The sequence below is a fragment of the Dasypus novemcinctus genome, chromosome 25 (genome assembly GCF_030445035.2).
Source record: "Dasypus novemcinctus isolate mDasNov1 chromosome 25, mDasNov1.1.hap2, whole genome shotgun sequence".
Taxonomy (NCBI): Eukaryota; Metazoa; Chordata; class Mammalia; order Cingulata; family Dasypodidae; genus Dasypus; species Dasypus novemcinctus.
In genome coordinates, this window is record NC_080697.1 from 14447873 (window position 1) to 14464202 (window position 16330).

The 16330-nt window shown below is 42.4% G+C and overlaps 1 protein-coding gene across 5 annotated transcripts; it reads right to left on the reverse strand.

The window, feature by feature from the left end:
- Window positions 1-339: 339 nt before the first annotated feature.
- Window positions 340-16202, reverse strand: PFN4 (profilin family member 4). Of its 5 annotated transcripts, none has more exons than XM_058287702.2 (5): window positions 16108-16202; window positions 14995-15123; window positions 14506-14643; window positions 12740-12845; window positions 340-2531 (listed from the first exon to the last, which is right to left on the reverse strand). In XM_058287702.2, the coding sequence occupies exons 2-5, from the start codon at window positions 15109-15111 to the stop codon at window positions 2503-2505; spliced, it is 390 nt and encodes a 129-aa protein (XP_058143685.1). In that variant the 5' UTR covers window positions 15112-15123; window positions 16108-16202; the 3' UTR covers window positions 340-2502. The 5 variants fall into 5 exon arrangements, with proteins under 5 accessions (XP_058143685.1, XP_058143686.1, XP_058143684.1 ...); XM_058287703.1 differs by lacking the exon at window positions 16108-16202 and adding an exon at window positions 15977-16046; XM_058287701.2 differs by lacking the exon at window positions 16108-16202 and adding an exon at window positions 15790-15954.
- Between the last annotated feature and the right edge of the window lie 128 nt (window positions 16203-16330).

Here is a 16330-nt window from a genome sequence, read left to right on the forward strand (position 1 = left end):
GTTTGTTCTACAAACCTCTTGGGCCTCTCTGGATTGCAAGGTGCAGGTTTTAACTATCCAATGTTGGCATGATTTAGCATCATTTGGAATTCAAAGAGTAATTTGCCTCTCTAGTCCAATTCACCTAGTTTAATCGAATGTAGTATTTCCTCTTTCTCACCTACTGACATATATAGTAAGACTACTCAGACCAACCCCACAAGCATAGAAGACTGGCAAGTTAAAGATAGAAGATGCAAAATCCTTCTCCCCCCTTCCAAAAAAGAAAAGCCAACTGCCACTTATAAACCATCATGGAAAAATCCCTTCCCTTTAAAAAGAAACTCAGGGGAACCATAAAGTTGTCCATATTCTTTAATCCTGTACTTCTACTTCTATATCCAAGGAAACATAATCAGAGACTCAAAGAGTTATGTAAAAGTTATGAAAATAGAAATAACAATTAACAAAGAGGAATGATATGCAATGATTAAAAAAGGTTTTTGAAAGATTTTAATGACATTCAGAGTCTTATAACATTAACAAAGTGGCATATCAAACCATATTCATCAGTGATCTAGGTTAGATTATATATATATTATATGCATTGAAAAAAAGTGGAAGAAAATAAAACTATCAAGTTTTTTTAATGTGAAAAACTTGAGTAACTTATTTTCCCATTTTTTTTTCATGGGTATGTTATTTTTGTGATAAAAACTTTTAACAGTTTTATAATAATACTGTCCAGACCATAACACTGCTTGCTATCTTTCAAGTGACCCCAAGGGATGTAGGCCTTTTCTCTTTTGGACCCATGTGTCTTCACAATTTGTTTCCACTCTCCCATAGATATTGTTTTACAGCCACATTGAACTTCTCACCATTCTCTCCACATAACACGAACTTTCATGACTGTGTGCCTTTGTACACGCTGTTCTTCAACTTTGAATGCTCTCTGCCCTCTCCCATACCTACTCATCTGTGGTGGTTTGGAGCTAAGTACCCCAGAAAAATATGTTCTTAGAATTAATCCATTCCTGTGGGTGTGAATCCATTGTAAATAGGAACTTTAAAAATAATTTTAATTCCCTTTCCCCCCGCCCCTCGAGATGACTCCCTTGTAATCTGCTTGTCTTCCTCAGGAGGCACTGCGAACTGAACCCAGGACCTCCCATGTAGGAGGTGAGTGCCCAACTGTTTGAGCTGTTGTGGCTTGTTGAGGCTTGTCTTCTTTAGGAGGCACCAGGAATCAAGCCTGGGACCTCCCAAGAGGGAGGCAAGTGTCCAATTGCTTGAGCCCCATCCATTCTCAAAGTAAGTAGCAACTTTTGATGAGGTTACTTTAGTTAAGCTGTGGCCCAGCTGAATCAGGATGAGTCTTTTTTCCTTAAGATTTTTAAAAATTTAATCCCCACCTCACTGCTTGCGCTCGCTGTCTGCTGCGTCCATTTGCTGTGTGCTGTGTCTGCTTGTCTTCTCATCTTCTATTTAGGAGGCACCAGGAACTGATCCTGGGAACTTCTGATATGGGTGTGGCACTCAATTACTTGAGCCACCTCAGCTCCCTGGTTTGTTGTGTCTCTCATTGACTCTCCTCTGTGTCTCATTTTTGTTATGTCATCTTGTAGCACTAGCTATCAGACCAGCTTGCCACACAGGCCAGCTCACCTCCACCAGGAGGCCCCAGGAATTGAACCCTGGACCTCCCATATGGGAGATGGGAGCCCAATCTCTTGAGCCACATCTGCTTCCCAAGACAGGTCTTAATCTTAGTACCAAAGGCCTTACAGGTAAGGTCATAGAAAGAGAGAAAGCTAAAGGAAGCAGCCAGAAGCTGAACGTCAGTGAAATCCAGAAGGGAAGGGAGAGGCCAGGAGAGGCTGCCACATGACAGAGGAGCCCAGGACCAAGCAACCCAGCAGCCAGTCCCAGAACATCAATATTCAGGAAGAAAGCATCACCTCAATTTGGATTTCTAGCCTCAAAACCATGAGCCAATAAATTCCCACTGTTAAGCCAATCCATTGCACTGCATTTCCTTTAGCAACAAGGAAACTAATCCATCTCTTTTTTAGCAGGCAGTAAACAAGCTTGCTCTTTGTCCTGAAGGGACACATTATTTCATTCTTCGGGGTTGCTTGCAACAACAAAACCCTGAGAAATGACCTAGATAAAGAGTGATAAGGATCTTTCATTCTTGGTATACCCAAAAGATGCATAGGAGTTTAAGAGACTCATGGAAGACAGTCTCCCAACAGATATGCTCTGTGAAATTATCAGTGCTCTTATATTCCATGCCAATGATCAACACTTAAAAAAAAGAATAAAGTTTAATAAGTAATTCCATTAAAGAAGATGATCTCTTGAAATGAGAAAATTGCTCCCTAAACTCATTCTTCCTTTTCAGTATCTTCTGCCTAGTGCTTTTCATTCACAAAATGAGGCCTTACTTTTTTTTTTTTTTAAAGTATCTAAGTTTTCTTCTAAAATAATAAAGGCTGCCTTTCATAGCCCACTGGTGGCTTAATTTCCTTTTTTTCTTAGATATTCTCCTGGAAGAAAACAGAACATGTTTATTATTTATAAGAAGTAAATTATCACTGTATGATTCACCCATTCATTTATTCATTCCACAAACATTGTTGACTGACTACCATGTGCGAGGCACTATGCTAGGTACTAGAGATACAAGGATGAATTTAAGACACAGTCCCTACCCTCAATGAGTCCTATGTCTAGTAGGAGAGACAGACAAATACATCAACTATACTTCACAGTAATAAATGCCATAACAGAGATACTCCATCTGAGTTCTGTAGTATGAACTGGTTTTCTATGCAAGGAAGAGGTAGGATACATATAATTGGGGCAAAGGGAACAGAATGGGAGAAGGTTTAGGGGAACAAAAAAAAAAACAAAACTACTGCCCTCTTCTCCTGTGTGCAATCTATGACCTAAATTTGAAATGAATTTCAGCACTTTATTTTTAAATGCTTTTTTAAAAAACCTTGAAGTTCAGGCTTAACTCACCAAAAATATTAATCTCTGAAACTGAGTGCTTGATATTACTTAAGCTGTCTTCCTCAATTGCAAACATGACAGATAGAAATGCTGGGAGAATAGGGATGTATTAAGTGACAAAACCTGAAAAGTTAGCTGCAAGACAAATTCCACAAAATGAATCATATTTACCCATTGATTTATGTTAAAGAGTTGGAGATCTGGTCCCTGGAGGAAATTTTCATGAGAATAAACAAAATACCCAAACTATTAAAGTATGTGTCTCTGTATATCCATGTCTATATCTATCTATTAAAACACAGATTCTAGTTCATTAGCATATAGATTCAGTTACAAAGTGAGGCAACTGTTAAATGAAAAAATGAGGAAACTTTGTTGGCTTCTAAGGGAGCCACGTCTATTCTTCAACCTTAATTTATAGAGAGGTCACAAGAAATTTAAGGAAAAAAAATCATAGTTCTTTATTAATTCAATAATAATGCTAAAAAGAAATCACAAAAAAGAAAACTGTTGTCTATGTGCATAAGTTCCCTTTTTTTTTAGATCTGACAACTTAGAAGATAACATTTTATAAATGTGTGTAATTCACTAATATATGTTTTATTTTTATTTATTTTTTTACACTTGCTTTAAAAACAAACCTGGGTAGAGGATTGTGAGAAGGCAGCAGAGTAGGAAACACCAGGAATCACTAAAGAAACTCTGGAGTCTAGGAGAACACTGTCCAGCATCCAGGGAGGAGCTGGAGGAAGAGGCTGGTAAATAGTGGTAAATATCAATGAATTTTGCCCTACCATCCCTCAGACCCTGAGCTGCAGGGAAGGCAGCAATGAGGGCTGCAGCCTGGGCTCCTGGTGCAGCTTGCTGGGATCAGGATGGGCTATAAGCACCTAGTCCTCCAAAATCTGGGAGCATGTGGTCTGATTGCTGATCACCTTTTGATCAGCTACATCAACTTCAGATCACTACCCAGTGGCAGGCAGCTCTGAGGATGGCCATTGTTCCAATCCACCTCAGGCAAAAGTGCAGAGGAGTCTTATAGAGGTAATGCCTTTAAAAAAAATTTATTAAGGAAGCAGACTTGGCCCAGTGGTTAGGGCGTCCGTCTACCACATGGGAGGTCCGCGGTTCAAACCCCAGGCCTCCTTGACCCATGTGGAGCTGGCCCATGCGCAGTGCTGATGCACGCAAGGAGTGCTGTGCCACGCAGGGGTGTCCCCGCATAGGGGAGCCTCATGCGCAAGGAGTGCGCCCCCTAAGGAGAGCCACCCAGCATGAAAGAAAGTTCAGCCTGCCCAAGAATGGCGCTGCATGCACGCAACAAAAAGAAACACAGATTCCTGTGCCGCTAACAACAGGAGCGGACAAAGAAGAACTCACAGCAAATAGACACAGAGAATAGACAATTGGGGTGGGGGGGGGAAGGGGAGAGAAATAAATAAAGAAATCTTTTTAAAAAAATTATTATTATTCTATTTTTTCCATTCCCCAATTTGGAGCAAAAATATTTTGGAAAAGTCACAAATTGATGGCTCCAACCCTCAACAACAATATTGCCACCAACAATAAAAATAAACCTAGCAAGTCCAGAGGAGTAGGAATACTAGATTTCTAGAATTATAACAAAATAATACTCAGAACGTCTAGTTGTCAACAAAAAATTACAAAACACATGAAGAAAAAGGGAAGTATGGTCCATTCACTGGAAAAAAAGAATTTGCCAGAAATAAACCCTGAGGAAGCGCATATGTTGGACCTATTAGTCAAAGATTTTAAATCAATTTAAAGACTTTAAATTATCTTAAATATGTTCAGTGAATTAAAAGAATCCATATACAAAGAGCAAAAGGAAATCAGGAAAACATTGAACAAAATAGACAGAAATTATGAAAGGAAAGCAAACAGAGAGCAGATGTCATTCAGTGGTTGAGCACCTGCTTCCCATGTACAAGGTCCTGGGTACTTCCCAGTACAATCCCCAGTACCTCCTTAAAAAAAAAAAAAAAAAGGAAACTAGTGGAGCTGTAAAGTAGAGTAATTGAAATGAAAAACTCATTAGGTAGATAGATTCCAGAGCTGCTTTGAACAGGCAGAAGAAAGGATCAGCAAACTTAAAGATAAGACAATTGAAATTATCCAGTGTAAGGAGCAAAAATAAAATAATAATAATAAAAACACCATCAAGCATACCAACATTCCCATTATTGGAGTCTCAGAAGGAGAGAGAGAGAAGGGCAGAAAAAGTATTTGAAGATATGATAGCTGAAAACCCCCCAAATCTGATGAAAGATATGAATATACACATTCAAGAAGTTCAACAAACTCCGAACAGGAAAGACACTAAAAAATTTACATCAAGACACATTATAGCAAAATTTTCAAAATTTAAAGACAAAAAGATTTTGAAAGCAGCAAGAGGGAAGCAGATTTGGCTCAACAGATAGAGCATCCACCTACCACATAGGAGATCCAGGGCTCAAATCCAGGGCTTTCTGATCTGTGTAGTGAGCTTGCCCACACGCAGTGCTGATGTGCGCGAGGAGTGCCATGCCACACAGAGGTATCGCCTGCATAGAGGAGCCCTACATGCAAGGAGTGTGCCCCGCAAGGAGAGCCACTCTGCATGAAAAAACTACAGCCTGCCCAGGAGTGGTGCTGCACACACAGAGAGCTGACACAGCAAGATGAAGCAACAAAAAGACACAGAATTCTGGTGTCGTCAAGAATGCCAGTGGATTACCACACTCAGCTAAGATGGAGGTGAAGAAGAACAACCACCACACCATGGAGCCTAGAGTGATTACAACTGAAAATGGGAGGATTGCATCCAGCATCCAGGTGGAATCTGAGCCTCCTCTTGACATAAAGGTGCAATGGACACAAACAATCCAGTGTCCACATAGAAGAGGTGGCATTGGATTGGGAAAAGTGGACATAATGGACAAAGGGTATGGGGAAAGGCAGGAAGAGATGAGAGGTGGAGGCGTCTTAGGGACATGGAGCTGCCCTGGATGGTGCTTCAGAGGTAATCACCGGACATTGTAAATCCTCACAGGGCCTACATGATGGAATAGAGGAGAGTATGGGCCATGATGTGAACCAATGTATATGAGGTGCAGAGGTGCCCAAAGATGTACTTACCAAATCCAATGGATGTGTCATGATGATGGGAACGAGTGTTGTTGGGGGGGGGGGGGAGAGGGGGGGTGGGGGGGTGGGGTTGAATGGGACCTCACATATATATTTTTAATGTAATATTATTACAAAGTCAATAAAAAATAAAAAAATTAAAAAAAAAAAAAAAAAAAAAAAAAAGAATGCCAGTGGACACAAAAGAACACACAGCGAATGGACACAATAGAGCAAACTATGGGGGTGGGGGGAGAATGGGGAGAGAAATAAATAAAAATAAAAATCTTAAAAAAAGAAAGCAGCAGGAAAGAAGCGACTTCTCACATACAAGGAATTTCCAATAGGATTAATAGCAGATTTCTCCTCAGAAACCACTGATGTCAGAAGACAATGGGGTGACATATTTAAAGTCCTTAAAGAAAAAAAAAAACTGTCAACAAGAATTCTATATCTGGCAAAAGTATCTTTAAAAAATGAAGGAAAATTAAGACATTTATAGATACACAAAAGTTGAAAGCGTTCTTTACCAAAGACCTGCCCTACAAAAAAGGAGTCTTTCAGGCTGAAATAAAAGGACACTAGACAGTAACTAATTTATGAGAAGAAATAAAGAACACTGGTAAAGTGAATTACATAGGTAAATATTAAATATTGCATTATTGTATTTTTGGTTTGTAAATGCCACCCTCTGCCAATGTGACTTAATAGGCAAGTGTATAAAATGAAGTTTTAAATCTATGTTAATGAACATACAATATATAAAGATGTAATATGAGACAATAACAATAAAAATGAGGAGGGAGGGAGAAATATAGGAGTACAAAGTTTATATACTACTGAAACTAGGTTGGTATAGTCACACTAGGTTGTTATTAGTTTAAGATGTTAATTGTAGGGAAACGGACTTGGCCCAGTGGTTAGGGCGTCCATCTACCACATGGGAGGTCCGCGGTTCAAACCCCGGGCCTCCTTGACCCGTGTGGAGCTGGCCCGTGCGCAGTGCTGATGTGTGCAAGGAGTGCCGTGCCACGCAGGGGTATGCCCCGTGTAGGGGAGCCCCACACACAAGGAGTGCGCCCCATAAGGAGAGCCGCCCAGCATGAAAGAAAGTGCAGCCTGCCCAGGAATGGCGCCGCCCACAATTCCCATGCAGCTGACGACAACAGAAAGCGGACAAAGAAACAAGACACAGCAAATAGACACAGAGAACAGACAACTGGGGGAGGGGGGAGAATTAAATAAATAAATCTTTAAAAAAAAAAAGATGTTAATTGTAATTACAAAGAAAGTCATCAAGAAAATAACAAAAAGATATAGAGAAAAGGAAAGAAGGGAATCAATATGTTACACTACAAAAAAGCAACGAAATACAAAAAGAGCAGTAATTGAGTAATTACAGTGGAATTTTAGATTTTTACATCAAAAGCACCAGGAACAAAAGAAAAAAGAGGGAAATGGACTTGGCCCAGTGGTTAGGGCGTCTGTCTACCACATGGGAGGTCCACGGTTTAAACCCCGGGCCTCCTTGACCCGTGTGGAGCTGGCCCATGTGCAGTGCTGATGCGCGCAAGGAGTGCCGCGCCACGCAGGGGTGTCCCCCGCGTAGGGGAGCCCCACACGCAAGGAGTGCACCCGTAAGGAGAACCGCCCAGCGCGAAAGAAAGTGCAGCCTGCCCAGGAATGGTGCCGCCCATACTTCCTGTGCTGCTGACGACAACAGAAGCGGACAAAGAAACAAGACGCAGCAAATAGACACAGAGAACAGACAACTGGGGGCGGGGGGGGGGGGGGAATTAAATAAATAAATAAATCTTTAAAAAAAGAAATAAAGTGGACTTCATAAAAATTAAACACATTTTTGAAATATCCAAGGACATTATCAAGAATGTGAAAAGACAATCTATAGAATTGGAGAAAATATTTGGTAACCATATATCTGATAAGGATTTAATAGTCAGAGTATATAAAGTACTCCTACAAATCAACAACAAAAAGACAAACCGGGAGACGGACTTGGCCCAGTGGTTAGGGCGTCCGTCTACCATATGGGAGGTCCGCGGTTCAAACCCCGGGCCTCCTTGACCCATGTGGAGCTGGCCCATGCGCAGTGCTGATGCGCGCAAGGAGTGCCCTGCCACGTAGGGGAGCCCCATGAGCAAGGAGTGCACCCGTAAGGAGAGCTGCCCAGCGTGAAAGAAAGTGCAGCCTGCCCAGGAATGGCGCCGCCCACTTCCCGTGCCGCTGACGACAACAGAAGTGGACAAAGAAACAAGACGCAGCAAATAGACACAGAGAACAGACAACCGGGGAAGGGGGGGAATTAAATAAATAAATAAATCTTTAAAAAAAAAAAAAAAAGACAAACCATCCAATTAAAAATGGGCAGGGGAGGAGAAGCAGATGTGGCTCAACCGATTGGGCTCCCGTCTACCATATGGGAGGTCCTGGGTTCGCTTCCCAGGGCCTCCTTGTGAAGGCAAATTAGTCCATGCCCGCAGAGAGGTAATGGCCCATGCCCATGGAGAGCTGGCACAGCAAGATGATGCAACAAAGGGAGAAAGCAGACACAGAAGAATGCACAGCGAATGGACAGAGACAGCAAGCAAGAGGCTGGTGGGGGGGCGATAAATAAATAAAATAAATCTTAAAAAGAAAAAAAGGGCAGGGGAGTGGATGTGGCTCAGTAGTTGAGCACCAGCTTCCCGCATATGAGGTCTTGGGCTCAATACCTGGCTGGCGCCCTGGTACCTTTAAAAAAAAAAAAAAGAGCAAAGGATTTGAATAGACATTACTCCAAATCAATCAATAAATAAGTATATGATATTTTATATCATTAAAATAGCCAATAAGTATATGACAAGATGTTAAACAGCATCATTAGCCATTAAAAAAATGCACTTCACATCCACATCCACTAGGATGTCCATTAGCTGAAAAACTGAAAATAACAAGTGTTGGTAAGGATGCTAAGAAATAGGAACCCTTGTATGTTGTTGGTGTGTATGTAAAATGGTGGAGCTGCTGTGGAAGACAGTTTGGCAGTTACTCAGTAAGTTAAACAGAATTATCGTATGATTTGGCAATTCCACTCCTAGGTATATGTAGCAGTTTGACATAGTGATGAATTCTAAAAATAGATATTGGTTATGTTTGTAATCTGATGTGTACCTGGGCATGATTAAGTTATGATTAGGGCTTTGATAGGACCATGTCATTAGGGTGTTGAGTCTCCACCCCATGGTGGGTGAGGACTCACAGAAAAAAGGCATGGCAAAGGACAGAGTTGAGAGCTTTTAATGTTGGAGTTTGGTGCTGAAGCCTTAAGCTGGAGCCCCAGGGAGAGACAGAGCCGTTCACATGATAGTCTATAGCTGGCCTTGCAGAGAGAGGCAAAGCCTAGAGAGCCTCATAGTCTACAGCTGACCTTGTAGAGAAAACAGAGGCGCTGAGCCCAGAAGAACCCAGGAAACCTGAACCCTCGCAGACGTCAGCAACCATCTTGCTCCAACACGTGAAAATAGACTTTGATGGGGGAAGTATCTTATGCTTTATGACCTGGTATCTGTAAGCTCCTACCCCAAATAAATACCCTTTATAAAAACCAACCAATTTCTGGTATTTTGCATCAGTACCCCTTTGGCTGTCTAATACAATATATGTCCAAAAGAACTGAAAGCAGGGACTTGGACATTTGTACACCAATGTTCATCACAGCAGTATTCATAATAACCAAACAGTGGTAGCAGGGAAGCAGACTTGGCCCAGTGGTTAGGGCGTCCGTCTACCACATGGGAGGTCCGCGGTTCAAACCCTGGGCCTCCCTGACCTGTGTGGAGCCGGCCCACGCGCAGCGCTGATGCATGCAAGGAGTGCCCTGCCACGCAGGGGTGTCCCCTGCATAGGGGAGCCCCAGGTAAAAGGAGTGCACACCAAGGAGAGCCACCCAGTGTGAAAGAAAGTGCAGCCTGCCCAGGAATGGCGCTGCCCACACGGAGAGCTGACACAACAAGATGACGCAACAAAAAGAGACAGAGATTCCTGAGCCACTGACAACAACAGAAGCAGACAAAAGAAGACGACGCAGCAAATAGACACAGAGAACAGACAACTGGGGGGGGGGGGAAGGAGAGAGAAATAAATAAATCTTTAAAAAAAAGTGGCAGCAATCCAAGTGTCTATCAACAGATGAAAAACAAAATGTGATATATCCATACAATAGAGTATTATTCAGCCATAAAATAACTGAAGTAGTGACACATGTTACAATATAGATGAACCTTGAAGACATATTATGTTGAGTGAAATAATCCATTCAGAAAAGGAAAAATATTGTATGATTTCTCTTACTAGAAAAACTTAGAAGAAGCAAATTCATAGAGATAGAAGGCAGAATAGTGGTTACTGGCAGTGGTGAGGGAGGAATGGGGAGTGATTCCTGAGTATGAGTTTTGGTTTGGGATGATGAAAATAATTAGGAAATAGATAGTGGTAAAAGTTAGAGTATTGTCATGTACTTACTGTCAAAGCTTTGTCCACTTAAAATTGTTAAAATGCTTTTTGTGTTCTGAATATTCTGCCACATTAAAAATTAATTTTTTAAAAACATGACTAATTCATTAAAGTAGCATAATATTCTTTACCTAAAAGCTGTTTGAAGGCGTTCTTTAATTAAGAAATAGACCCCTAAAATCTTTCATAGTAAAAAATTTTTAGAGATAATCATAATTCTTTACTTTCTGAATTTTCTATAATGACCATTTGTATACTTTTTTTGATAGAAAAAAAAATAGATTTAAAAGGAAAAAAAGTGAAGGAAATAGAAGTAGTGGAACATTCAACTGCTTCCAAGACAGCCTGTCCCTTACTAGAGCAGGAGGATCTTAGTAGCAAGATGTTGGCTGTGCCATTCTAACCAGCCCACATTCTTTGGAGTCTTTTGTAACCCCGAGAAAGAATCCTATCCTTCAGTGCCAGTCACAGCATCTACCTTCATTACCAGGGTCAGACATCTTCCTTGGTCCACTTCTGCACAGATGTATGGTCTCCAGAGACTTTGTCTTCACAGGAGAGCTGAGGAATTAGCTCAGCTGATAAGATAAAGCCTGGCCTCCTGACAGTCTCATCATGACCCATCTTCCTAGCCTTATTGTACAGATTCCTTAAATTAGATAATGCCCAGTCCTACCCATCACTGTTATACCTTTCTACATCTCTGTTATACCCTCCTTCCCTGAAATATACTCTTCCCCTACTTCACTGAAATTGAACTTCCTTCAAATCTTGATACCTGCTCAGAAGGGCCCTTGGTGGATTGGAGTTAAGCCCCTTCTATTAGGTGTTTCCTAAATTGCATCTTGGCCAGGCTCAGTCCCATTTGCTCCCAGAAGACCTCACTGCCAGCTGTGTAGCATGGTTAATGGCACTCACCCCCAGACAACTATTTTTGACAACTGGAAAGATCTGTACATATACACATTTGTATACATATAAAATTTGTTTCTATGACGGTAAAAATTTCTCAATTAATCCTTTAAGATTTAGCTCTCTGGAGTCTTCCCTGGCTTTTTGACCAGCAGAAGTAATTTATTTGTTCATCAAACATGTATGAATTGTCTATTCAACATCAGGTACTATTCTAGGTACTAGGGATAGGAGGATGTTTAGGATATTAATCTTGCTTTCCAGGGGCATACAATGTAGGTAAGCAAAGAACTCTAATGGGGGTAATATTAAAGGTGCATATAAAATACACAGCACAGTGAAGAGAAGGCCATAATCTGACTTGGGTCTTAATGATGATTAGGAACTTGCCAACTGGATGTGAGGGAAGATATTTCAGGCAGGCAGAACAACATGTGTACAGGCACAGAAGGCAGAGCCTGCTTAGCCAGCTTTGATTCTCTACTTTGTTTAGGATAGTGCAGGGCATATGGTAGATCATCACTGAGTACGTGTTGAAAGACTGAATGAATGGCTGCTTTCCTCATCGGAGGCTTCTACTACTTCAAAGAAATTTAAACTCCAACAATTTTTCCTCACTTTTTAAGCTTAACTCCCACAGATACAATTTTCTAGCCCTATGTTAGATCTATACTCTACAACAAATAAACATGTAAGGGGAGTGTCATTCCTTCTTGGCTGCTTGTGGCTCACGGATTTCCCTTTTCTGGTAACAGCCCCTTTTTATAGGCTGGGCCCCCAGCAGCCATAGTTCTGCAGGGTTCCTCCCCACAGATAGATGATCGATAAAGGGATAAACTGTATGACCCAAGACTTGTCACTCAGGGTCTTCAGAGGAATTAAGAGGTAGAAGGGGAGGCTTGGGCCGTGATACCAGCTAGGAGAGGAAATAGTTTGTAATAAGACAGAACAAAGCTGACTCACAGAGAAGTAGAGACAAGAGGAGTCCTAACAGTTTTCCAATGCCTGGAATCTGTTTTCTGCCTGGCTTAACTGTATTGCTGTCCTTCCAGTGGTCATGTAAGTAACCCCAGTATTCTTCCAATAAATTCCCCCTTTCTGCCCTAGCTGGTTTGAATTGGGTCTCTGATACTTGAATACCTGAATAACACAGGGAAAAAAGGTAGGGGTTGGGAGGCCGACTTACCGAGCTTCTCTGTAGCTTCCACACAGACACTGGGGTACATGCCTTTAACGTAAGTTGCTATCAGAAGATACTGATGGGTCTTCACAACGACCACGCCAGTGTTTTCCTAGATAAAGAATAAAAGAGGATACCCTTCTCTTGGTCTAATTGCAGGACCAATAGTTATGCTTTAGCCACATTTTCCATCACTTCCTTTCATGTGCTTGTTTTTGGATTCACTACTTTTTTCTACTACTTTAGTTGTCCTTCCTCAAAAAAGTTTCAGACTGGGAGCAGATATAGCTCAAGTGGTTGAGTACCTGCTTCCCATGTATAAGGTCCCAGGTTCAATCTTGAGTACCTCCTAAAAACAAACAAAAAAATCAACTTATCACTGGAGAGCAGATGTAGCCCAGTAATTCAGTGTCTGCTTCCCATGTATGAGGTCCTGGCTTCAATCCCTGGTACCTCCTTAAAAAAAAAAAGTTTCAGACAATTTTAATAATGTGTAATTTGAAAAATTTGCCCAGTTGATTATAATATATACGCCTATCCCAATTTGAACAGCTCATATAATGGAAATAGAATTGATTTTGGAATTAGTTCTGAACTTGAATCTCAGCACCCTCATTTTCTGCTATGTGACTATGGAAGAGTTACCTAACCTTTTGTTATTTATTTATTTATTTATTTATTTAATCTATTTTGCTCCTCCCCCCGCCCCCAGTGTCTGCTCTGTGTTCATTTGCTGTGTGTTCTTCTGTATCCGCTTGTATTCTTGTCAGCAGCACCTGGAATCTGTGTCTCGTTTTGTTGCATCATCTTGCTGTGTTAGCTCTCTGTGTATGCAGTACCATTCCAGGGCAGGCTGCACTTTTTTCACGCTGGGTGGTTCTCCTTACGGGGCGCACTCCTTGCACATGGGGTTCCCCTACACGGGGGACACCCCTGCGTGGCATGGCACTCCTTGAGCGCATTAGCACTGAGTGTGGGCCAGCTCATCACACGGGTCAGGAGGCCCGGAGTTTGAACCTTGGACCTCCCATGTGGTAGGTGGATGCCCTATCCTTTGGGCCAAATCCACTTCTCATATTTAAACTTTTTTTTTGTCTTTATTTTTTTAATATTACATTAAAAAAATATGAGGTCCCCATAAACCCCTCACCCCCTCATCCCACTCCTCCCCACATAACAATCTCCTCCATCATCCTGAGACATTCATTGCATTTGGTGAATACACGTCTGAGTACTGCTGCACGTCATGGTCAATGGTCCACATCATAGCCCACACTCTCCCACATTCCACACAATGCCCGGAAACTGTCCCTGCAGCACATATTAACTTTTAAAGCCTCAGTTCCTTCATGTGTAAAATGATATTTAGGTTATACTATGGATAAAATGTGCCTAACTCATATAGGGCATCCAATACATGTGAATTTTACCCACTTAATTCCTTGTAGGCAACGGGGAGCCAAGAGAGGTTTTAAACACAGGACTGATAACATGAACTATTTTTTTCTTTTTTTAAAGGATGATGTAGAGTATGAAGAGAGTTCAGGCAAGATTCAGTTGATGGAATCTGGAATGAACGCTTCTCAAAATCAGGCTATCATAGTACTTTAACATATACCTTCCTGGCACTAGACTGCTGTCTCAGATATCGCCTAAAGGCAATAATGGGCTTAGTGTGTTTCATAGCTAGGATCAGGAGGGACAAAGAAAAGTGGAGTAAAATTCCTTTCTTAAGATTTTTACCCAGCTATCTTCAAATCTTAAATACTTACATTCTTAGCGTAAAGAGAATACTCATCTGCCCGGACACATTTGTAATCCTTTTCTTTAAAATATAATCCTTCTCTTCGAGCTTGCAAAGGGTTCTTGGCAAATCCATTCACAAGTGTTCGAACATCTCTGGGCATTACCTGTAGAAGTTAAATAGACAAGGGGTCTGCAAACTATGACCCACCAGCCAAATTTGGCCCACTACCTGCATTTGAATGGTCTGTAAGCTGAAAATAGCTTCCACATTTTCAAATGGTTGAAAAAAAATCGAAGAATATCTTGTGATGTGAACATTATATGAGATTAAAATTTGTATCCACAAATAAAGTTTTATAGGAACAGAGCCACACCCATCCTTTTGTGTATTGCTTATAGCTGCTTGCCTTACAGCTGCAGATACCATATGGCCTACAACCTAAAATATTTGCCATCTGGCTCTTTACAGAAAAAGTCCCCTTAAAGCTCTTATGCCCAACCTTGTTTTGTCTTACACTAAATCCAGGTGACGCTACACACAGGCTCCGCTCCTGGAGTTTGATAAGAGCTGCGCTGTCCACGTGCTTCGTTCCCAGCAGGGAATCTAACAGCAAGTTCTGTAAATGGCTCATGCTCCCTCAGCTCTGAAAAAGGGAAGTGTGATCGAAGTTAACTTTTAAAAGGCATGTGAATACAAATGTCTGGTTGATACTTCAGACTGTTTTCATATCAGCATGTGTACTTTGGAAGGATTGAGTGAAAAAGTTGGCCCATCATTGGTGTTTTCCAGTACTTACAGAAGAAAATTAAAATCACTTCACCGACTGGGTTAGGAAATCAGTTTGGAAAATGATAGCCTCAAGATTTTCTAGCCAGGTCAATGGCTTTCGATTCTCCTCGTACATCAGACTAACTTGGGGATTTAAAAAAAAAACAAACACAAAACAAAACTACAGAGGCCCTACCCTCAGCGACCCATTTTCATTGGTTGGGGGTGGCACCAAGGCATGGGTAATTTCTAAAAGCGCCGCTGACAGCTTTAGCGTGCCGGCAGGACAGAGAACCAAGGAGCTAAGTAAACTAGACTAAATGAGGCATAAATAGTCATGAATCCTCACATTCCCTTCCCGCTGAGCAGCATGAGTCCACTTATGGACACCGAAACTGTCTACACCCCCAGTGACATTTAAACCAACGTTTTCCGCCCAAGTTCCCAAAGTCTTCTTGGGCCGCCCTCATCAGGGCAACATCCACGAACATTCGCCCTTCCAAAGAACACCGAAGGGCGGGGACCCGTTTCCTCGCCACACCTCTCGGGATAATGGGGCCTCAGGACTGAGCAGGGTGGGAGGCGGTTAATTTCCAGTCCCCGTAGCCGGGGAGATGGGCTTAGGGCCCTGACGACCGGAGAACCAAAGGAAGCGGAAACCACCACCCTCTCCGGCTTGGAGCTCAGCGCTCCCTAAGCGGCTGCCATGGTGAGGGCCCGCCCCTCACCCGCCAGAAGGAGAAGCCCGGCGGGAGGACGAAGCGCCCCGCTATTGGCTGGGGCAGCTGCCCGTCATCGAGGAGCAGGAAGTCCAGCCCCGACGGGGCCCCGGCGGCCGGCTACTACCTAGAGCCCGCACCTTCGGGCCCCCAAGTTCCGTTTTCGCTCGCCTTGGCCTCCAGCGCGCAGTTGCGTGGGGCGCGGGGCTTCAGCGGGGGTCCGCCGCCTGGACGCGCGTCCCCCGCAGAATTCCGAACCTTCCGCCCCTCTGACGCCGCGGACTCCTCTCCACCGCGGAAGGGCCTCGCGGGGGCTGCGTCCCCGCGACACTAGAAGGGAACATTCTCACATTCGAAGCGGCG